Source organism: Xiphophorus hellerii, chromosome 13, assembly GCF_003331165.1.
Source record: "Xiphophorus hellerii strain 12219 chromosome 13, Xiphophorus_hellerii-4.1, whole genome shotgun sequence".
NCBI classification, from domain to species: domain Eukaryota; kingdom Metazoa; phylum Chordata; class Actinopteri; order Cyprinodontiformes; family Poeciliidae; genus Xiphophorus; species Xiphophorus hellerii.
This window is the reverse complement of record NC_045684.1, coordinates 19,612,940-19,636,196: the sequence shown is the minus strand read 5'-3', so window position 1 is coordinate 19,636,196 and position 23,257 is coordinate 19,612,940. Positions and strand designations below refer to the sequence as shown.

Sequence of the window (23,257 nt, the reverse complement as noted above, 5' to 3'; positions counted from 1 at the left end):
AACCGACCCAAGAATAAAACAACTGTTCCAAGACTTGAAGCGAGAGACTAAAGAGGGAGAAAGCACTGAAGGCACTGAAGGGCATGTGACCAGAGAGACACAAATACTGTTTAATGACTGAAAACAATGACACCAATTCACAGAAACACCAGCAGCCATGTAAGAAAGAAAATAATTGGTGCTAAGAAAATAAGCAGAGCATTCTATTCAACTGTTAAATCCCCAATAAATCTTCATGAGCACAATATAAATAGTCCCTGCTGAACGAACGTCATTTGAATCGTTTCCTATTGTGATCCAAATATTGCGACTTGCAGACTGTGCTGCAAATCAGTTGCTTCACATCCTCTTAACCCTCTGATGTATGAATTATGATCCTTTGTGTCAGAATTTTTTTTCCATTTTTTAAAATTCTTTTTTTAAGGCATAAAAAAGGTAGGAACATTTTTTTGTAAAAATAATTTTATTTTTATTTTTTATTTTTATGTGATCAATTGTAATTTTGTCCAAATACAAAGTTGTTATTTGAAAAATACATCAGTAGTATTGTTCCTTAGGGGTTATCTGATGTCACAATATTTTTTTTACTTGCAAGAGTCGTCTACAGTAGAAGGAGGGACCGGGTCGGTTCTCATGCTTTTTTGTCTGTCGGCCATATTGTATTTAACAAAAATAATTTCTTGCATTTGCAGCTGATGGCCAGTAGTTGATGGTATATTTTATGATGCATTAGTGTCCACTTCAGTGGTCTGTGTGCATTTATAACATAAAAATCCACAGGAAGCACAAGAAAATGGCTTTTAGATAGCTGTCCACTGTAGTGACCACTATGCATGAAAGGGTTAAATATGACCAAATGCAAACCAAGGTGCATTTGGTGGCAAACCCTCATAAACATTTAGAAGAATAAATGCGTGTTTTATTGTAGCGGCATAAGCTCCCACTGGAAATAAAATCCACAATTTAATTTGAGAGTATTTAAACTAAATCATTGATGGCACAGTCAATGATACCCCTAATAATCTTTTTGCAAATAAATGTAGCTTTTAATGTGTAGTTAATGTATTTAAATTGATCAGTATTTAAGAACTTCTTAAATGTAATCCACGGCTGTGCAATTGAGTCCACTTATTGATGCGAACAAAATTGTACTTAAAATCAGATCAACAGATAGTGATAAATAATATAAGCTTTCAAGTTTACATAAATATTCATCTTTTTGCAACACCGAACAATGAATGATTTAAATAAAAGCATTTGTTATGCTTTCGACTTTTGTCTCGTTAGTTGTTATTTGTTAGCTGTCCACTCAAATGTCAGGATGGTCTCTGCGGAAACTTTAAAAGTAGGCTATCGCTCTAGTTAAAATAGAATTTGAGAGACTTGCAAATTCATGCATGGATAAGTATACTGTATCAACTACAATGTGTTCATAAGCAAAGTGGTTCTTTAATAAGCACAATAAAACAGTAAGGGGCCTTTTGGTGTTTTCAGGAAAGACACTTCACTTGATTTTTTAAATTCCTCCAGTCAGCACCATCGTAAAGGTTCATGTCTGCATTCTGTTGTTTTACTCAAACATGTTCAACCATCTTCATTTGAAAAATGTTCATTCTTCAACCTCACAGGACTATGTAGGCCTGAATTTTACTGTGTCAGTCAGTAAACATATTACGAGAAAAACAAAAATCAACTTTTAATAAATTAGACAAATTAAAGCCAGATCACAAAAGTACTTTCAAACATATCACAAATCACTGTGATGGTAAATAATGAAGAGGTAAAGACAGACAGAGGAAGGCAGTGCCACTTTCAAACAGGCATTATTGGTCCCGACAACTAGCAACAATTAAGTCCTTTTAAACATTAAGAGTGTGAGGTTTGTTGAATTGGTTCACCTTATTTGACAGATATACTATACACGCATGATCCATTTACAAACATCAGTACACTTAGCCATAGTTAACCTCCTGTTTCAGGGCAAAAAAATAGTAATGACAGGTTTAAAAATGGCGTTAGATAAGGTAATGTGTTAAAAATAAGTCTAAAAAAATGCAATTTCTCTGTCAGATTAGCCCCAAGTTTTCATTTATTTTGACATAAAAAGATATCTCGTGCTTCATAGCAGTATTTTAATAAACATGCATCCTTTTTTTAGATCTGTAGGTGGGGTTGGAATAATTATATGATTGCCAAATTTGGGCCAAGTTTTAGATATTGTATAGCTTCACTTTAGATTATCAAATTTTCTATGGCAGAAGCTCAATGTTGAATCAAAAAAGCACAAATTATGGCTCTCCTACCTCTGTACTTAAAAAGTAGGCATTAGTTGTTTGTGTTGGTAGTTCTGTTTGCAAAACCTTTTAAACAAGCTAATATCAAACTGGTGTACTATAATACACCCTAAACTTTGACAAACGTGGTGGTAGGGTGGTTACTGCAGTCACTTCAAATTAAAAAATACTCTTCGGTTGGGTTTTCAACGCCTTGTCTCTGTTCATTTTGGAATCTTTGGGTGTACAAATATTAATAAAACTTGATGTATTATTTGTCCTTTGTTTTAATATGTAGTTAATATCAAAGACCTCAAGTCCCACTCTCTAATAAATGAATATGTTAGAATTGCACATCTGATAAGTAAATTTTAAAAAAGTTGTTGATGGACACATTATAGAAATTTTAAGTATATGTAGTATTATTTCAGTATTCTGACAATTAAATGTTGCAAATCAAAAATTAAACATTGAATCTGTCAGATGTAAAAAGAAAAAAAAAAAAATCAAACCTGTTTTCCTTTAGTATTTATTTGATTACTTCATATTTCCTGTGCTAATGTCTTTCATGAAATTATTTAAACAGCCACTGTGGTACTAGAGACAACTTGCATCGCAAATCAACTAAAGACCAATCACCTCAAAGTAACTCTAAATGCTATCTTTGATTGACTATTTCTGCATTTGTTTCTTTATTTAATGTAATTCCACAAATAAATACTTATATGACAACTTATTCACGTATCGTACTGTGAAAGTTTTGGCACTTGATAGGCGAGGACCAGAATACTTTAAATTACACTAATGCATAAAGCCTTAGCATTAAAAGAGGCAGTTCTTTCCTTTTAACATGACTTAACACAGAGTTTCTAAGAATGCAATAGAGTCCTAAAATACTTCAAGAAAGTGCAAGAACAGGAAAAAAAAAATCACAGCTAGTTTTTGCTTGACATCTCTTAGTGAGGATTTATCCAACTACTGCACCAATAATACTGGATACTGTAACAGAAAAAACATGTATAAATACAGCAGAGCATTTTTAACATGCTTCAAATGTCAACAATAAATGTTTACTGTATGTTTTTTTTTTTGTTTTTTTTTGGTCCTCTGTGCGATCAATTCTGAAATTTTCGTTGTTTAAACACCGGCAAGAAAATATTATCCAGATGTGGTTGCAACAACAAAGAATGTCCACATATATGTACACTTTCCAGAAGTTATGTCATATGCAGTCCAAGTAATATTCTACTGTGTGTAACAGCACATGCCTATTATCTTGTATCAAAAACACAGTCAACTGCATTGAAAGAAGATGCAAGAGTGGCCAAGTTATTAACTCGTGGACCTAATAACGATTAGGTCTGTTAGGGGCTCACAGAGAAAATATTGCTTGTTCTAACCAGGTTTTGGATGTCTTAGACGTAGCTCTCCTGCTCCTCCTTCATTGGGGGAAATGTTTGAGTGGCAACATCTGATTCCCGTGAAATAGAAACCTCAATTGTTGTGTCTCTACCAATTCTCTCCACCCCGATCTCTTTCTTTTCTGCCTTCACAGTGACGTCCGGTTCCTGTGTAGTTAAGTCTGCCATGAGGAGTTCTGGGTTCGAACAGACTTGCTGGTTGTCGTGACTGTGCGCTGGACTCCGGCTGTTGTCTTGGCTTTGCTCCAAGTCCTGGCTGCTGAAGAAAATGCGGATCGTGTCTTTGGGCAAACCCAGCTGGGCAGAGAGGGTATGGATCGCCTCTTCGTCCGGGTAGAGGCCGACATCCTGGATGAAGCTCTGCAGGATTCCCAGGGCGTCATTAGACACCGTTAACCTATCACCTTGGACCTCTTCTTTAACAATTATTTTATTATCTGTCCCAGAGCAAACTCCAACCCTGCCATTGTTCTCACTCTTGATAGCAGACCTCGTCACAAACATGTTGTTCTTAACATTTTCACTTTTGCTGTTGTGACTAACGTCATCTTGACCTCCCAGGTGTATGGTCGCATCCCTTTCCTGCACATCACCATCTCTATCAGTGCACCCCACTCTTCCAGTAATGCCCCAGTCTACACCTGAATTATAAGCGTTTTCTCTCTCCCCTTCGGCCCATTCCTTACTGTCTTCCCTTTCGTCAGCCCAGCTGGGTCTGCTGTGCAGTTTTACTCTGAAGTGCCCCCAGGCGCTCCCGGCCTCAGACTCGGCAGGTGACGCAGCGCATGGCTGGGGTGGAGACAGCTCAAGACCTGGCTCAGGCTGCAGTGGGTGATGGGGTTGAAGATGATGTTGCTGAGACATCATGCAGTTGCGTTGGTGCTGTTGAGACAAATACACAGTGATTAAAAAAAAAGGAAAAAGAGTATACGTTTATGGATGGAGATGCAGTGATCAGAATTGTTTGCATCTGACTAAACAGCCCTAGTTCAAATGCAAAAATTAAGAAACAAGGGACTTTGGTTAAAATTATATATATACATATACAGAAGAAATGTGCACAGTGGACTTGAATCAACTAATATTTTGTTAATTCACTCTTTGATTTACTTACAGTTCCTAGTCTGCTTTGGTTGGAACAAATCACCTTCACCTTCAGATTTCTAGCAGCAAACTGAAATATGCCTTAACTGATTAGTATTTGGAATTGCTCCTAGATTTATCTATGTGGTTGAAAATTTCTGTGCCATTTCCAAAAAAAAGCAATCAAATAGGATGATATTGCCGCCACCACATTTCAGTATGTGAATAATGCACAAGTTAGCATTGTGTTTTGAAAACATTCCTGGAAACAGGAAATGATTTATCAATATGACATGAGTATGAATGATTTTGAGAGTCAATTGATTTCTAAATCAATAGAATCTCTGTACTTGGTATTCAAGGAAAATATCTGTGTGTGCGTTACTGATGTCCTCTTTTTGCAGCCTTACCACGGCGCTGTCGTTGGGAAGCAGAGTGAGCCTGTCGGCACAGTGCTGGGAAGTCATGCTGCTGCTCTCCTGCTCATAGATAGCATCTCGCTCAATCTGGGACAGGCTGAGGAATCGACGGATCATGCACAGGTTCTCCCACAACGTGCGGTTCTCTGGGCAGGGATCCTCCTTCCACCGCAGAAGCTCACACAGCCAGCCCTACAAAACCATACGACGATATTGATATGCAAATATATGCAATGGTTCTTTATGGCTTAATATAATTTTTGTTTAAATCATGTTTATTGGTGTTTCTGTTCATGTTTTTAAGCTACAATTTTCCAATTATTGTTATTTCCTGAGGTGTTTAGCCAGCCCCGACCTCAAATCCAATATGGCCGAATAACATAAACAGTAAAGAATGTTGTAAATAAACTATCCATCCATTTTCTAACACCCTTATCCCTAGTGGGGTGCTGGTGCCTATCTCCAGCTAACGTTCCGGGCGAGAGGCGGGGTTCACCCTGGACAGGTCACCAGTCTGTCGCAGGGCAACACAGAAACAGACAGGACACACAGCTATTCACACACACACTCACACCTATGGAGAATTTAGAGACACCAATTGACCTAACAGTCATGTTTTTGGACTGTGAGAGGAAGCCGGAGTGTCCAGAGAGAACCCACGCATGCACAGGGAAAACACGCAAACTTTGAAAGACCCCAGGCCAGGAATTGAACCCAGGACCTTCTTGCTGCAAAGCAACAGTGCTACCAACTGCGCCACTGTGCAGCCTGTAAATAAACTACTTTCTGCAATTTCTGGTGTTCTATATCTTGTTAAACTAGTTCAATGTATAACATTTACACTATAATGTATTTTATACTCATTTTGTGTCTGAGTGCATAAAATGTAATGTATGTGTCTATATATATAGATAGATAGATAGATAGATAGATAGATAGATAGATAGATAGATAGATAGATAGATAGATAGATAGATAGATACTGTATATACACACACACGTACAGGCTCTGTACTAATTCTTCCACGGAGTCAAGATCAGGACTATGTGCTGATTGGTTAAGTTATATCAAACCAAGAACGCTCATCCACACCACTGTGGATGTCATGTTGGTGCCAGGAGGCATCAACCCTGCAAGCAAAAGTCTTCATACCTGCTGAATGTTCTTGCATTTGTTTCACGTCAATAACTGAAACGTCACCATATTTTTGAGGATTTTATGTAACAAGCACAAAGTAGCACTATCAAGGTATAATGGAAATGTATTTAGTAATGTATGTCTTAAATTCATTTCTTTGGTACATTGGTACATAATAATATATTTGAGACTTAATACCTAACCTTTGAGGTGATTTCATATCTGACATTTCATGGGTTTTCAGGTCTGACATTTTATGAATTTCATATCTGACATTTATTTGACATTTTATCCTGTGACCTGTTTGCTTGGATGTGTGAGCATGCTCAGATGATGTCTGTACACAGATTGTGGGTCTGGAGAGAGGGGACACTGGGACTTGATAAGTTCAGTGGTTTGAGAAAGGGGACGCTTGCTATCCTCCGACAAATCTGTAGCCTGCAACTGTGTAATAAAGACAGAACTTCTCATTTCGTCTTTTCTTGAATTCTTACTATCCAGATTCCCACAACTGCGTGACCCCCAGAATATACCCAAGAAGATAAAGGAGAACGCTCAATGGCTTTCTAAGCTTTTTTTTTTTACAAATAAAATCTGAAAAATGTCATGTGTATTTGTATTATATTAATTTTTTTTTTCATCAACTCAGACTTTCAGTCCCTGCCAAAGAAAAGCATTCCCACACCATGATGATGAACATTCAAATCAATAACTCATCATTGATTAACTAAAGAGGTGACGACTGAAGGCTGTTAGTGGGACTAGATTTTCATTCATTTAAGGGTACCATAATAAAGGAGTGGATACAAATGCACACCACACATTTCAGATTATTATTTGAGAAGTTTAAAAGCACTTCAACTAAAATATTTTCCTGTTTCTAGGTCTAGGTTCTCAATTTCTTTACACATTAACTGAAAAAAAAATGCTTGTTGTTTTGCTTACAAAACGTGCAAAAAGGTAAATTTCTTGGTTCCATGCCACTAATCCACTGAAATTCTCTTATCTGCCGCAATTGTTTTGACATCACAGAAGAAACTTGTGAGTGGCAGATTGAGGAAAATGAGGAGCACAAAGCCCAGTTTTATTCATGAATGGCAACATGATTGGAAGCAGGCTTAATCACACACACACACACACCTGGCTGAAACCCAGTTTCAGCACCGAAAGCCATCCAGATGCACAGAGCAGATAGGAAAGAGAGATGGAGCATGGTTCTGTCTGCCAACTAACTGGGCAAATTAGAGAGAGGAAAAGAGGAGGAGATAAAGTGGAAAAGAGAGAGCAAACTGCACAAACAATATGGAGAAAGTGAAGGAAGATAAGAGGCAGAGGGGAAAAAAAGAAGGGAAATAGAACATTGGGGGTCTTAAATATCTGTACTTGCATGACCGCAGGATGACCTTAGAAAGAAAGAAGGAAGGAAAGAAAAAAGATAAAGAAAGAAAGCAAAAAAGAAAGGAAGAAATAAAAAAAGAAACAAATTAAGACAGAAGGTAAGAAAAATGGAAGAAAAATAATATAAAAGAAAAAGAAAATGTAGATCTGCTGTACTGTAGAAGGAGGGAAAGCGAGACAGCTCAAATCCCCCCTTTCTATGAAGGAAAATTATCCTCAAAACAAAAGGCAATAACAAGCTTATGGGGCCGCCATAAAAATGAGAACAATAAACACTCGAATCATGCCCGCGTGTGTGTTTGCATTAGTGGATTTGTGTGAGTTTGCGCGTCTGTGCAAGTGTGTATTGGTGCGTGCAGTCTTACTGTACGTCTGCGTGTGTAAGCAGGCAGTGTGAGTTTGTGCACATTGACTATTAAAGCGATAATTTAGGACACAATAGCAGTCTGATGCACTGACGATAGTCCTCTGCAGAGCACAGCTGCTGGATGATTATCTGGGCTTTTCTCCACACACATTAGCTATTTCTGATTTAAATGAGAGCATGTAGTTATCTAAAAATGCCAAATTTAAACATTTAATCAAGCAATGAAAATGAGTGGTTAAACTATGCACAAGTTCGGGATTAGACAAGCTTGTGGATTTTCACTGGCAATGAGCGAGAAAGTCCCTACCTGACTTTTGGAGACGGAAACTTTAGCAAATAGAGCCTGGGACACTTTAGCTCTCTTCATCTCATGATGGATCTCCTCATAGATAGAGGCGCTGACGTTAAGAACACAACTGTCTGTCCTGAGCCCTCTGTCGGCTGTAACCGGTGACAGCCTCGCCTTGCAAGAAACAGACAAGAAGAAGGAAACAGTTTCAATGCATACTGCACAAAGAGGGAGTTGGATTACTCTCAGAATGTGAGCAAATAAAATGTTAATTGCAGAGCTACAATTATGTAGATTTCTTTTTTCACAATATGTGGCATTGTGCTCTCATCAGCAGAGGCAAGAAAACTACTTAAACTAGAAATCTGTGGGTACAAGTGAGAAAATGGTTGTTGTGATTCTTATATTTTTTTTGTATTTGATAACACTAAACTATTAACTTAAGCTTGCTATGGAGCTATTTTAGTGGGTATGCTGCGTTAGGCTTAGACTGTGTGGAGGATTGTGGGAACAAAAAGCCACTGCAGCAGTTGCTAACTTACTCCACACTTTTCCTTGGTATAGAGGGTACTCCTATGTCAGTGTGTCTGGGTCTCAATGCATCTTTTTCCTGGAAAAAGCCACAAACAGATACCGTCTGCTTCCACTAGGTGCGCTCTCTTCGATTATTGTTTTCGTCCGCCCTCCCCCAACAGACAGTAAGGCTGGATCATTGTTTCTAGGAGAGATTTTTGTGTTTCTTTCAATGTCTATCAGCCACCCACCGATTGTTAGTCAGATAAGCTTTTACCAAATTAGGATTGGAAAACAAAAAGGGATAATGGTTATTAGTACTGTCACCTCACAGCAAGTGAACCACATGATTAGGTGGGCGCAGAATATTAAAGGTGGGCACAGAATAAAGATGCACGTTAAAGGAAAGTAAAGGTGTATAGACCAAATGCTTAAATGAATATTCTAGTGCTACTCTTAAATGTATGAGAGAGGATCAGAATAAGCATTTTAAGAAATGCAATAAAGTTGGAGAGAATGCAGATATTTTTGCTGCATTTGGAATCTTCATCTGTTGCTCCAGGCAAATTGTGAAACACATTTTATTAAACGTCTATCTGTCTTGTAGGGGGTATTGCTATAGCCTGGTAAACTCTTTTTAGTAGAGTGCAATTGCCAAACAAACATTCTCCCGTGATTAGCTGGAGAGAATGTTTGAGGCTACATTGACATAATTTACCTGAGACATATAGGGACATACAGTATATCCTTGCAAAAAAAATTTAATAACAAGAAGGTGCACTTATTTTTATCATGGCTGCAAAGTAGTAAGACTGTTTGTAAGCCTGGCTTTTGTTTTCATCTCTTGGGGTCTCTGCGCTGGCTGACCTGTGTGGATCTTGGGGGCGTGTTGTTGCAGCTGGGTGGGAAACCGGTTATGCTCCTCTCCTTCTCCTCCTGGTACATGCGCTCTCTCTCAGCCTCAGGAAGCTGCAGGAAACTGTTCATGGCCCGCAGGTTGACCAGCAGAGACTGGGAGGCATGTTTTGGATCCTCCTCCTTACGCAAGATCTCTGAGAGTAAACCCTAGTAAAAATAAATGTAGGTTGATTTTTTTAAAATTTTTTATTATGATCATTTGTTACAAAAGCATTCATAGATTTCTCACCTAAAAGAATGATTGGTTTTCTTTAATCCAGATCCTACATGGACAGAACATTTCAACCAAACATTGGGTCAAAAATTTTGATTCAGCTTGCTAGGCTAAAGAAGGAACTTGAAGGACATTCTTCATAGAGAATCATTTTTAAACTTTTCAGCTTGATCAGACTTCATTGATTCCCTTTGCCAGATGAAATAATAAATAACCAGATGTCAAATTATTCTGTATAGTAATATTAATGACAATGGGTCTCGTTAATGAACATTTAAGAACTAGTTTGTTTACTTAAGGTAAAGTTAGCTCTTTACAAGCTAGTTAGCAAGTGATGCTAGTTGTTGGATTCACTCCTATTCCACTAGAGGGCTCTGTAGTTGCTTTGCATTGGTACGTGAGTTTACGTGAGGAGGAAGAAAACTGACGGCAGACCAGTAGTGCACTTAGGTTGCCGTTAGCTGAAGCTAACAAGCTGAATCTGCCTTAACAACAACAACGGCTATCTTATGTTCTTTGTAACACTAGTGTTAGTTATGCTTTATAGTCACAATTGGACCAGAAAATAGGTCATAAACTCAATACCAGCAGATAATATTTTGTGTAAGACTGTTGAGACAAAAATTAACCATACCACGTGCAGAGTTACATAAAAGGTCAATTTAAGAGTCCTGGAGCTCAAATGTGAATTGTCTAAACATTAATGGAAAAATATAGAAAGCTTTTCACTACATATAAAATTTGTTTTATCGCTTAAATGTCTATTAAGGCTTTCCTATTAATTATCAATACTTTTTGACATATCAACTTTGTTGAAATGTAAAATGATTTTTCTTAATTTTTTTCAGTTTTTTTTTTTATATATTACAACCCTAGCTCATTATCTTATCTTTTGAGACATATATTTGGGGTTTATCCAAACGGAGTATCAGTATCATTTGTAAAGCAGTGTCAAGCTAAAACCAAGTCATACACTTTGAGCCAAATATGAATTGTTTTCTATTTTACCTACACTTTTGTTGTTTTAATGTGAGACACTACCCCATTAACCTATTAACATATTCCTGCATTGACCATATCTGGAACATTTTTTCTTGCAGTTTAATAATAGCGCCATACGTATTAAAGTCTGTGCATAAACAGCAACCCCGTCTCTCCAATAAGACAAAAGAAAAAGCATGAGATGAAACGCCCTGCTTTCTCAAACAATGGATCACCATTGGAGACTCATATAGCTAATTCCAGCTTGCAAACAGAAACGGGTCTTTGTGTGAATTGTCAAATGACAAACATGCCTTGTACTTTGAGATAGAGTTTTGGCATCATGCCTAATGCTTAGGGCTGGCACGAGAGGACCCTTGGCAACAGAAAAACATGGGGGTGGATAGCAAATAATAATTTATTATTAATAATAGTAATAATAATAATAAATTTTCAGGGTAAAGTTAGGAATTAAAGATTTTGGGCCAGGTTGCTTTGGACACAAACACATGGTGGCAAAGAAGGACATTAAAAAAAGATTTTTAAAAAAGCCATATTTTCTGTATGAGACATTGAGTAAAGAGAGCAGGGAACTGAGTTGCCAGAGTGAAAGGTGGCATAATAGAAGGACAGCGAGATTGAGCAGGAGGTAGGGAGCGAGACAACATTTCTCTGAGGGGCTGTGATTACTTGGCCTAGCAGCTGCTTTACTGCTGGCACCAGCTTTGTGCTGCAGAGTGTTGGCACAAACACATACACAGAATCACACATTCATAGAGGGAGGGGGTCAGTGCAGCAGAGGCGAGGACAGTGTGCGAACCAAGATGCCATAACTATTACTGGAACACCAACAGCAGGCCAAAAGTAGCAAAGTCTTGCAAAAGTGGTCAAACCCCTTGAACTTGAATATTACACAGGGATGCATGTTTTTCAACCTTTTTACTGGTAAAAAAAAAGAAAAAAAAAAGTTAACTGTGGTATTTATATATATTTCTTGCACCTGTTTTCCCATCAACTTTGATCAGCTTTCCTGTTCAAGCTGAGGAAAAGCGTACTTACTCCTATACGATACCACCACTCTATTATGGTGTGTTCTGGCTGATGTTTAGTGTAATCTTTCCATAAAACACAATGATTTGCATTATGGCCAAAACTCTACTTTTGGTCTCACCTGATTAGAGCATCTTCTCCAAATGCTTTCTATTCCGGATATAGGTCATGCCAAAATGAAAATATTAGTTTTTGTGGTTTTCTTATAAAAATGGCTCTGCTGTAGATTCTGTGAGCAGTTGATCTCTGAAGCCTCTCCATAGTTCAGCTGCTTCTGTGACTTATTAATCTCGATGGGAAGGTTAGAAGTTGTGCCATCCTCTTTACATTTTAATGTTTCCAAAGATGTAAATACTGGATATTAGTATAAGTGTTAACATTTTATTTTTCACAAACCCTTAACAGGAAACTATATCAGCATTCCCTCTGCATATCCATCTTACAATACCTGGGTTCTGTTAAAGGCCACTCGGGCAAAGATAGCTTGGGAGATGCCCGCTCTCCTCAGCTCCTCTCGCACATTCTGGTAGATGTCACTCGGTACGTCTGTTGGTGCTACTGAAGACATTGCAGCCCCCGTTTGATTTTGCGGCATTGTTGCTGGACACCCTCCAGAACCACACTGTGCCTGCTGTGATGCTTGAGAATCAGAGGGTTTGGAAAAGGCCTTGGCAGGAGGCCTTCCCACTGGGGGGTGGTTGAGATATTGCTGTGGCGAAGAAGAGAGACCCTGGCCAGCTAGCATGCGGGTAACGGCATACTGCTGGTTGAGAAACTGGGTCATCATCAGCTGCTGGTTCACCATTTGGGAGCTGAGAGGTTGCGGGACCAACCCGGGAGGGTGAAGACCAAGCGATGGCCGACCACAGATGTTGGCGACTGATCCATGAGGGAAAAGAAGGGTGGAGTTCTGATCGACGGGGCTGCTTGGGATTGGCTGCTGAATGTGAGTAATATCTGAGGATTGCTCAGAAAAGCACTCTACGTCTGTTGGAAAAAACAAAAAAAAGGGCTTATGTGTTGTCATAAAACTAAAAAAGGGACTAAACTAAACATGAATGTCAGAATGACTGTTGCAAGCTCTGTTTGGTCAACATGTGAGTTTTGACAAGACGTATTCAGACGAAAAGAAGGATTTGATTCCTTAAAATCAATTGGATTCTAAATTGTTCAATTTAAACTGAATCAAATTAAATGAATTATTGAACACTGTGAAATTAAAGAAAGGTCAAGTTTAAAAGCATTTTCTAAATACATTAGCACAACAAATTCTAGATTTTAAATTCACATTTTTAGAAAGGAATATAAAAACTCTTACCTTGGTGGCATTTGGACCTTTTGAAGTGCTTGTACCATCGACCAAACTCATGACACTTGGCAGCCGAGACATTTGCATAGTAAGTGCTATTTACAACAGATGATATCATTCCCTGAAACACAGTGGGGGGAGAAAACAAAAGGTATTTATTACATTTTGGGCGGCCTGAGTGCCTCAGCTGCTCACTCATCTGATATTAATGAACTCAGATCCGTGTTATTAAAAAGACCCCCAGGTAAACAGCATAATAAAGACAGATGTGTGTGTCGGTGCGTGAGCTCGGCGAACGCATGAATGTGTGCAAGCATGTGTGTGCAATCAAACAAAACACTAGAGGTCATCAGAGACAGTGTCTGTCTTTTAGTAAATGATGTACTTTTTTCCCCCTGAAGACTATCCTGTGCACTCTTTACATCTGATTACATGTTTCATCTTCACATCTTTATTGTAATCTGCCACTCACAAATCAGACAGTGTGTGTGCATGTGTGTTGGGGACGAGGGGGTTAGGAGGATATGGGGGAGGAGGAAATGGTTCATATCAGATTTTAAGGCTGCAGAGAAGAAAAGAATTTGAAATAGAGGCCATTTTTTAAAACTGGACTCTGTTCCCTTTGGCAATATAACATTGACTAAAATGATAATTAGAAATATGCATATGAGGCTTTCACTAAATGACAAACTGACCCTTTTATTTATTTATTTTTTCTTTTTGGCTCTCTGTGTTAAATTAAATACATTAAACATTTTAATTGTCTATAAAAAATAGATATCAAATGATGAACAGATAGTCTGAGGTGTTTGGTGAGGCTACACAGACAGACAAACTGGTCTCCAGTCAATAGACACAGACAGGCAGCAGCCTGGGCGGTATGGCTTTTTAAGAGATAGCCATCTTCCTTAATCCGTTTCTCTCTCCTGCACCCTGCCCCCACATCTTATCAACCACCAGCATCTCGACTTCCTGTAAATTTATTAGACCACATACAGGCTTATAAACGCAGCCTCACAAACACACACAGAAACATGAAGGCCAAGGGCAACACATGCATATTCTTTTCATGTTTGTCCTTTTCTTTGTGCTTGGTTTGCGTGTGACCCGTGTATGTTTTTGCTATGAAGTCGTTTTATGATTTAGCAAATCAAGAGATGCATAAATAACTTTTATTTTAATTGTTTTTAACCATTTGTGATTAGTTAAGGTGCGAGTTTCGTGCATCATACCTGGGAAAGCGGACACTCTTTGGCCAAGGAGCTCTGATTCATGTCCTTAAGAAGCTCCTTCAGAGCATTTCTCACATTGGAGATACTCCACTGCTCTGGTGGCAGGTCTTCCAGTTTGGGACAACTTTAAAAAAAAGAAAGCAAAAGATGAAAAACACTAAAATGTTTTTGGTGTACTGTTGGCAGTTTGTACTGTAGGCAGGCAGAAAAAAATCCAAGGGTTTAAAATTAACTCTTAAAAAGTGTAAATCCAAACACTTAAAAAAAAAAAAAAAGAAACACATTATTCAATTTGATTCTAGAAGAATCAAACAGAACACTCACGGATTAAAAATTTCAACAAAGAAAGTTGACCATCTCTAAGGCAAGCAGACTTTAATGTCCAATAACACTGCTATGTGCGGAAGATCATCAAAGTATGTATTTGCTCTTTCTGGAAATCTTGTGACGTCCACTTGCTATGCTAACAGTCGTTAACGGCAGAAAATTTTACGGGTGTTGCGTAACTCTTTCTTGTGTTTTGTTCTTTGTGCATTTGTTTAGATTCTCATTTTGTCTCTTGCTTAGTTCCCTTTGTATTCATATCTTATTTTTTAATCACTTTCCTTCGGTTCTTTAGTTCAGGACTCTAAACTAAAGATTTTACTGGCAACCACAGCTGCCAGTATTTTACTTTAAGTTAGAGACTTTTTTATAATACAGTGTACTGTTCTCCTTAGACAAATTAGTCATTTCCAAATTGGAGTAGGGAAAAGCTAAAAAAAAAAAAAGAAAGAACCCTGCTCCAGTGTTTTTCAACTATGTCCTCTATCTACTATTGTATATCTGCCTACATAATCTTAATTTATTTTTCTCTTTTTTGATAATATGCCCTAATATTAAACAACCACCAAACATTAATTTAAGTATTCACAGAAGAATATGACATATTTTTACATGTGGTAATGTGCTTCAGTTTGTGGTTTGGCATTGCTGTTTTATAACTGTACTATTCATAGCAAGCTTTAAGAACAGAAGGAAACGCTTCTTAATTCTCACTTAATTTTTTATAAGTTCAACAGCGACTCTAATGCCAAGTTTAATGTAATCTTTAACTAAAAGAGCATCTCAATAAATCTGTATTTCATCAAATGTTAATTTACTTCAGTAATTCAATCCAAAAAGTGAAGCTCATACATATTCATTACACATACAGCAACATATTTCTACTGTTTATTTGTATTAAAATAATGATGGCTTAGAGCTGATGAAATAATGAAATTTGATTTAGCAGAAAATAAAAATATTACTCAAAGCAATAAAGAAAAGGATATTTATGCAGACATGTCATGCTATATAGGCAAACACAACCATGGAGAGGCCTACTGACTTAATAGTTGTCCAGCAGTCACCGACACATTGCACAAGGAGGGTAAACCATAAAAGGTCATTGCTAAGGAAACTGGCCTTTCACAGAAAGGTTGGAGTTGAAGTTAAAAAAAAAAAAAAAAGGTATAAAAAGGCACACTGGCAGCAGGGGATGAGCAAAAGCCTCTATAGTGTAGTGAAACAAAGCCTATTCAGGAGTTCAAGGAGATACACAGAGGGAAGGAACTGCTGCTAAAATCAGTACTTTTAAAAGTCAGCACACAGACAAAACAATCGCTTTCCACTTGGAAATCACTGTTGGAGAGTCTGAAGAAAGAGTAAAAAAGGTACAAAAATCAAGCAGCTCCCCTCCTGATTATTGGAAAGGTATGTAGAAATGGAAGCCGAAGGTGTAGCTAGTGAATTACGTGTGTCTTGGACACACTAGTAAATAATGACATTTTCTGGGATTCAGCATCTGGCTCTTTTGGAGATTGTAATGCCTGACATTTTATGGGTTCTCATAACTGGATATTTTATGAGCATAATATCAGTTGTGTCTTTTTTTCTTTTTTTTTAATCCAACATCTGTCCTCTGACCTTCTGATTCCAGCTCTGTTTGGCGCTTGTGTACAGATTAGAAATGCAGGGCTGTGTTTGGCTGAGTATGATGGCTTGAGCATGAAAATGGTTCTGCCCTGTAAATATCTAGAGAGAATTTTTCACCTGGGTTTCTGGGAATCTTTAGCCTGCATGGCAAAATACACAAACTCAACTATTTTGTTGACTCTGCTGTTGATGATAAATTTTAATATCGTTCTTTTCATCAGGTTTTTGCATTATTGATAGGTTGAAGCATTTTGTTAATAACTTCTTACATATTTGGAGAGAAGGTGTCTGTCTTTGTACTGTAGATGTGTGCAGGGCCTCAGAACATCAGTGCTGAACTTAATTCTTCATCTATTGTTCTATAACACTACACCTCACCAGGCAGATATTTATAGACCAAAAACTGAGACTGAAAGGTATTTGGCTATTATTTCCCGATAATCAGGCAGTGCCCCGACTTGGTAATGATGATTAAAAACGCTGACTTTGTTAATAATTGCTTTTGCCACTTATTAATAGGCAAACCAAACATACTGTTGCACAACAGGTGTTTTCTGCTCTAAACTGGCATTAATCAGCAGATCCTGTCCACATCCATCACTGTGCGGTTCGGCTCAGTCACAAAACAGAAGAGGATCAGACTGCAATGAACAAATCAGGTCTGCGAGAGAGGATCATCAGGGCTGACCTTCCCTCCATCCAGAACTTGTACAAGACTAGAGTCACAAAAAGGCATCTAACATCTCTGCAGACCTCACGGACAGAAACGGTTTCGATGTTCACCTCCCGACAGGCACTACACTACAAACTGATAATATGCATGTTTTCACTAATTCAACCATGTCTTCCTATTTTGTATAAAAAAGTTACCTTTGATTTTGCATATATTTATATATTTAGATTTAAACGTCTGTACTGAGAGCAAAGCAGAAGTCGAATTCCTTGATTACGTGCACAAACTAAGCGAATAAAGTTGATTCTGACATGTAACCGTGCATATAAAATCTGTATAAAACATGACTTTCACGTTTTCAATTGATTTAAAGGAATCCGCAACGATGATGATTTCCGCTTGTTAAAACTGGATAATTTTTTTAGAGTGCTAGTGACTTCAAAGGAAGGGCCAAAGAGTAAAAGTGAAAGCACGCTCATTAAGTCTGTCCATAGCTGCAGATAAAAATAGCGCATAGAAGAATAATGTAATTTCATTATCTACCTGTTAAGCTGGATCTTCAGTGTAACAACATGGTGAACATCATGCAGCATATCAGCCACTGTCGCATACGGAGTATTAGTCACAGAGGACAGAGGCACTGGGTTCCACCTGCCGACTTGGATCAGACCTACACACTCATACGCACAACAACAAAATAAAAAAGAAAATTAAAATTGTACGAATGTGCTTGTGCTCTCTGTGCGCGTGTCTGTGTGTACTGCTTACCTTTAGCCTGCGCTACAGAGCTGTGGGAGTACCCCAGCGCCAGCAGGGCCATTTCTGTCAGCTGATTAAACAGCAGATCCCTTTTGATCAACACGAACTCAGCGTGCTCGTCTCTTCTCTCTGCTTCCACAGAACTTTCCTGACGCTCCACCACACAGAACACAGGCAGCAGGGTTCCTGGGGTACCAGACGCACAGTACTTGCCATAAGAAGTTCGTGAACTTGCAGAGGAATAAGCTCGATTTGATGTTTTTATGATTACTATTATCGTTATTGTGACCAGGTACCTTTGGAGTGCCAACTTGCTGTGGTAGGTTGCTGGGTCGGGCAGGGACTATTAGGCAAAGGACTCCCTTGTCTCGTCCTTTCTGGGGTCGAGGGTCCCGAGTTGTGTTGCTCCAGCCGAGCCATCTTAGCTGGAGGGGGCTGAGAGTTTGCAGCCAGATCACTGGACTCGGTTTTCTTAATTCCATCACACAGTGGATCCATCTGTAGTTTCACACTTCTGAGACAGAGATGTTTGAACATCAGAATGAATGTAATTCAGCATTCTTGGTGCTCAAAAGCCTGTGTAGTCTTTAGATTTTTTTTCCAATGTTGATTCAGGATTACACACATTGTCATGAGGTGATATACAATATGCTTTGGAAGCTTCTGATTAGTAACTACAGTATAAGTAAGTACTAAGTAAAATGAATTTGCATCTGTGGATGTTTAAAAACACACACACACCCGTACCCAAGCACACACACATCTCAATCATAGGACAATCAAAATGAATCAGTTTTGCTGCCGTATCTGGAAGAGAAATGTGTAGCTAAATGCGAATAAAAAAACAAAACAACTATTCTTCCAGAAAGAGATGTTTTGTGCTCCAGAGATGAAAGTGTTCTGTACATATAATGAGCTTCAAATCTTGTGGAGCAGCTGAGCGAAGCTGGCAAGAGAGTTGAGTCATTCACAGTAAATACAGTTCTTAACCAACATAAGCTAAAAGGCCACTCTGAGAGGAAGAAGCAATTACTCCAAAAGCAGCTTCAAGAAAGGTTGACTACAGCTTGCAAATGCATCCTGAAACAAAGAGACATAACCAAACTTACAGATGAAAAACCTTGGAAAGAGGTTCATATTCAATAAGTTTGTTCTTGCTTCTAAAACTCTCCATATGTTTGAGGCCAATGCTTTAGTTGCAAGTAGTATGGAATATGTTTGACTTTTACAATAATGGGGCATAGCAGCAGGCACCCACTGGCACAGATAAAAAACCTTGATAAAGTGGACTAATCTGCCCAAAGAACAACATTTCCCTGTTGTCCATGTCTGTCTGCCAGGAATTAACTTTATATATGGTTTTATATATGGCTGCCTTCATGTGTAATACAATTTCAGCCCTGGAATCAGCTGTCCACTGCATTACATACAGCAGTATTTCAAGTTAGTGCAAAGATGACCAGAGTCTTGTAGCAAGGTTATACTCTGTTTAATTGTTTTAATGTAAAAATCAATGAGCCTCATGAAACCTCATCTTATGGATGGAACTGTTTCCTTCCCACAGAGCAACTTATAGAAAAAAAAAAATTAGGAAGTAAGAATAAAAAATTTGCTTAAAATCGATCAAAAAACTTTGATGAGAATGGAATAATCTACAAGAGCTAATCCCCCAAATTAGAATATTTCTGTATTATTAATTAACAAATATCTATTAACTGATTGCCTAAACAAAAGAAGCACACACAACCAACATAAAACAGCCAGCATCTGAAAACACAAACTCCACTCTACACAGTAATTCTTAAAGACAGGTTTAAGAATCAAGAGATCAAACTGCACTAATTAAAATTGATTAAAACCTTAATCAACCTAAGTTTGTTCATCTCTCAGAAGCATAAAGGAAGTGATTTTATGGACTTGCAAGTTCTAATACCAATTTAAATCTAAACAGGGACAGTAAAAACGAATGGTGATGAAACCAGGATTTAGAACCGAACCGATACCAAACATTGTGCTAAGGTGATCAAGGTAGGTAATACAAATCTTTTATCTTTTCTACCAGACTTAAACACCTGGAGAGTGAAATGTGTGCCCAGACTTCTTTGTAGAACGGGCCAAACTTGGTGAGACCGAAAAGGACATCAGCTTTCAGGTTTAGCCACAAATAATTCTCACTTGGATTTACATCTGGACTTTGGCTGGACTACTCTAAGCCATGAACGTGCTCTAGTAAAGCTGAATACTTGGAACTGTTTTCTTGTGTCGTCACCATTTCAAGTCTTTTGCAGCCTCTAACATTTCATCTTCTTCCATGTGTTTGCCTTCATCCATCTTCCCATCAACTCTGACCAGCATCCCTATCCCTCTAGAAGAAACGCATTCCGAGCGCAAGAAGCTGCCACCACCATGTTTTACTGTGAGGGTGTTCAGGGTTCTGTACGGTGTTAGCTTTTTCCCATATTTAGTATTTCGCATATGGTCCAGTAGCTCAACATTGGTCTGCTCTGACCAGAGCAGCTTCTTCCAAATGTTTGCTGCAGCCGAGTGGGAATTCTTCCCATACAAATACATAGCTTGCGTGTCTCTGATCATATTTAATTTGACTGTGTTTTAATGCTTATGCTCTCTTCTTGAATTATTTTTTATTTGAAAGGTGCTATTTCAAAAGAGTTGTATTTTAACTAATACAAGTACTTTCAACCGTAGGCAGTAAATACTTAGTACTTTTTCTATAATAAATGCAAAATTAACTGGGAAGTTACAAATGACTTTGGGGGGGTGGGGGGAAACTATTGAATTACTGATTTGATCATAGGGTTTCTCTGCAGCATTGAGAGTTTAAAGATCGTCAACCAAGTAATGCATTGAATGAATAGTAAATTTGGATTCATTTATCTCATTTTATAGACACGTCTAACTGTCTCCTTTTCCCTTACACATCCTTTATACTGAAGGTTATGACCTTCATTCGGATGTAGCGCTTTTAGAAAAGCCCCTACATCCGACTAAAGTCCGGCTAAGTTTCCAGTAATACACCCAGGCGTCGCCACCAGGCGCGTCGCTGTGCACAACCCGACAGCAAATTTAGTTCAATATTTCGCATCTCGATGAGCTCCGATTTGTTGGCGTCAGACGAAGTTTGATCGAAGTCAAACCAACCTGTTTGTGCACGGCCCGAGGTGAGATCGTTCATCAACAACCCGCTCCCGCAGAAATCCTCTCTATCCATGTGTTTCGGTCGCTTCCACCGATCTTTCAGCTGAGGAGCAGACTCGCGTCTCCCCGGCGCACTCTCCTCCTCATGGGTCCCTTTTTCTATCTTTTGAATCGAATATTCCCCGGTTTAACATCGAATGTTGCCCCCGGCGCCGCTTTGCTCCTCGGTTGAACGGTAAAATTGGGTTCGGTACAAGTTCAGAACGACCTCCCGTCACCCATCCAGATCATCGGGACTTGCACTATCTTCCTGCATCAGGCTGCAGAAAATGGAACAATGCACTGCAAGGTTCCTCCGACCTACCTACCGACCGACCTACCACGCTCAAGGCTCCACACCCGCTGACTCCAGGACAGTAGTTGTTGGTTTACTTCAAAGCGCGAATACGCGGAAAAAGAAAGAGAGAGAGAGACCCACTGCCCCCACCCCGCTCCAACACACACACACACGCCCCCCCACACACACACACACTCAGAATTACACAGAAGCAGCTGCATTAACATATGGTGTAATAATGAATTCACGCGCGCGCGCGGTAACTGTATTAAATGTGACATTTGCGCATAAATCTATTTATTATTTTCTGCAGCCTGCTGTTCACGCTCTGCTCATTGTCTTTAGGGTGTTGGAGCCCTCCACGGTAACAAACCGCAGCAGGGCAAGGTGGATAATTTTTTTTTACTTAACTTTTAAAAGCTGATTAAATCATAATCTGACAGATTTAAATGTGGAAGTTGTTTCTCTCACCAACATTTTTCTTCTGATTGGGAGTAGTGTCGAGTAATGTTGCCTTCCAACCCCAAAGGCTTAGAGCTCATTTCCAAATATTTATTGTGAAAATACGCATTAACTACTGTTGGATTCCCATAAAGCCTATATATATATATATATATATATATATATATATATATATATATATATACTTTTTTCCCCCATTGGTTGTTTAAAAGAGTATAAATAATTCTTCATGTCCCTTTTTTCATTTCCCATCAGAAATAAACCTTTTAGTAAAATAAAAATAATTTGAAATCTCAATTTGGGCTTAACTTCATTGTCCTGTCGCACACATTTTAAACACACAACCTCACCGATGAAACTATCTGCAAAACATCAAACTGCAGCTCAATCAAAAGCCCCTTGTCTTGGTTACCTGAAGGTGACCCAACATTTAAAGAACCCATATTACTTTCTGAGATACCAGTTTGGATCCAGTTCGGTTTGAAATTGGTTCTTCTGGAGGGGAGATTTCTTGTCCTAAAGCTCTGGTACAACAAGCGTCCTCCTTATGTTTTACTTTATTGCAGTTTGCATGTTCCCAGAGAGAATTTATGATGTCGGAAAAGAGAACTGCTTGCACTAAAAAAGTTCCCTTCAACATTGGGAACCCGGCGTGATGAAGCACTGACCACAAGAATTTTTCATAATTAATGTCAGCTAAGAGGTTTAACCCTTGTCTGTCACATTGGTCACCTACATTTAACTTTACCGTTACTTACTATCCTGGCGTTTTCTCTTGGGACATTAGGGCCTATATCAGCCAAACTCTGTCTTGACCCAAACCTTGTAATGGCCTTTTCAATTGACTTTATGCTAGTGCTCCCATCTGTTCAGAAAGTCCTGCACTTGACAATTCATCCAAGGTCTCTTCTCACTCCACTATTGACATTACTTCAAGAAATATGATAAGGAGTTTCGTGGACAAGATAAATACGACAAAAAATAAACAAAAAAAACATCAACCTTTGGCTTTGCCAGCTATCCTTTAGTCTCACATCCTCCTAGTAGCCATTTTTGCTTTCTACCATCCAAGGGACAAAACATAATCCCAACCACTAGAGACAGATTTTCCAAGGCTTGCGAACTCATTTACCTTGACAAACAACCCTTGCTGCACTATCTGCCAATTCCCTAATCCATTATGTGTTCAGTGCTCCGTGCCATTCCTCAAAAGATCATCTCTAATCGGGGGGGGGGGGGGTCTCATTCATTTCCCAGACCAAACCAATAAGCTTGATTAAAATTAATATGTTTCTAATGGCTAATATTC

At 38.6% G+C, this 23,257-nt stretch overlaps 1 protein-coding gene across 1 annotated transcript; it reads right to left on the bottom strand.

The window, feature by feature from the left end:
- Positions 1–1,429: 1,429 nt before the first annotated feature.
- On the bottom strand, positions 1,430–21,608 carry satb1a (SATB homeobox 1a). Its single transcript, XM_032581919.1, has 11 exons — positions 21,153–21,608; positions 18,290–18,507; positions 18,003–18,179; positions 17,778–17,904; positions 14,606–14,729; positions 13,383–13,494; positions 12,513–13,051; positions 9,769–9,966; positions 8,407–8,562; positions 5,188–5,388; positions 1,430–4,576 (listed from the first exon to the last, which is right to left on the bottom strand). The coding sequence occupies exons 2-11, from the start codon at positions 18,489–18,491 to the stop codon at positions 3,689–3,691; spliced, it is 2,724 nt and encodes a 907-aa protein (XP_032437810.1). The 5' UTR covers positions 18,492–18,507; positions 21,153–21,608; the 3' UTR covers positions 1,430–3,688.
- Positions 21,609–23,257: the final 1,649 nt, after the last annotated feature.

Coding starts and splice junctions, on each gene's coding strand:
- satb1a (XM_032581919.1), bottom strand. CDS start 18,491: ATGGATCCACTGTGTGATGGAATTAAGAAAACCGAGTCCAGTGATCTG. Junction 9,967..12,512: donor TGGCCTTTAACAGAACCCAG/GTATTGTAAGAT, acceptor TATTTTTACTAG/GGTTTACTCTCAGAGATCTT. Junction 4,577..5,187: donor TTCCCAACGACAGCGCCGTG/GTAAGGCTGCAA, acceptor TTGTCTCAACAG/CACCAACGCAACTGCATGAT.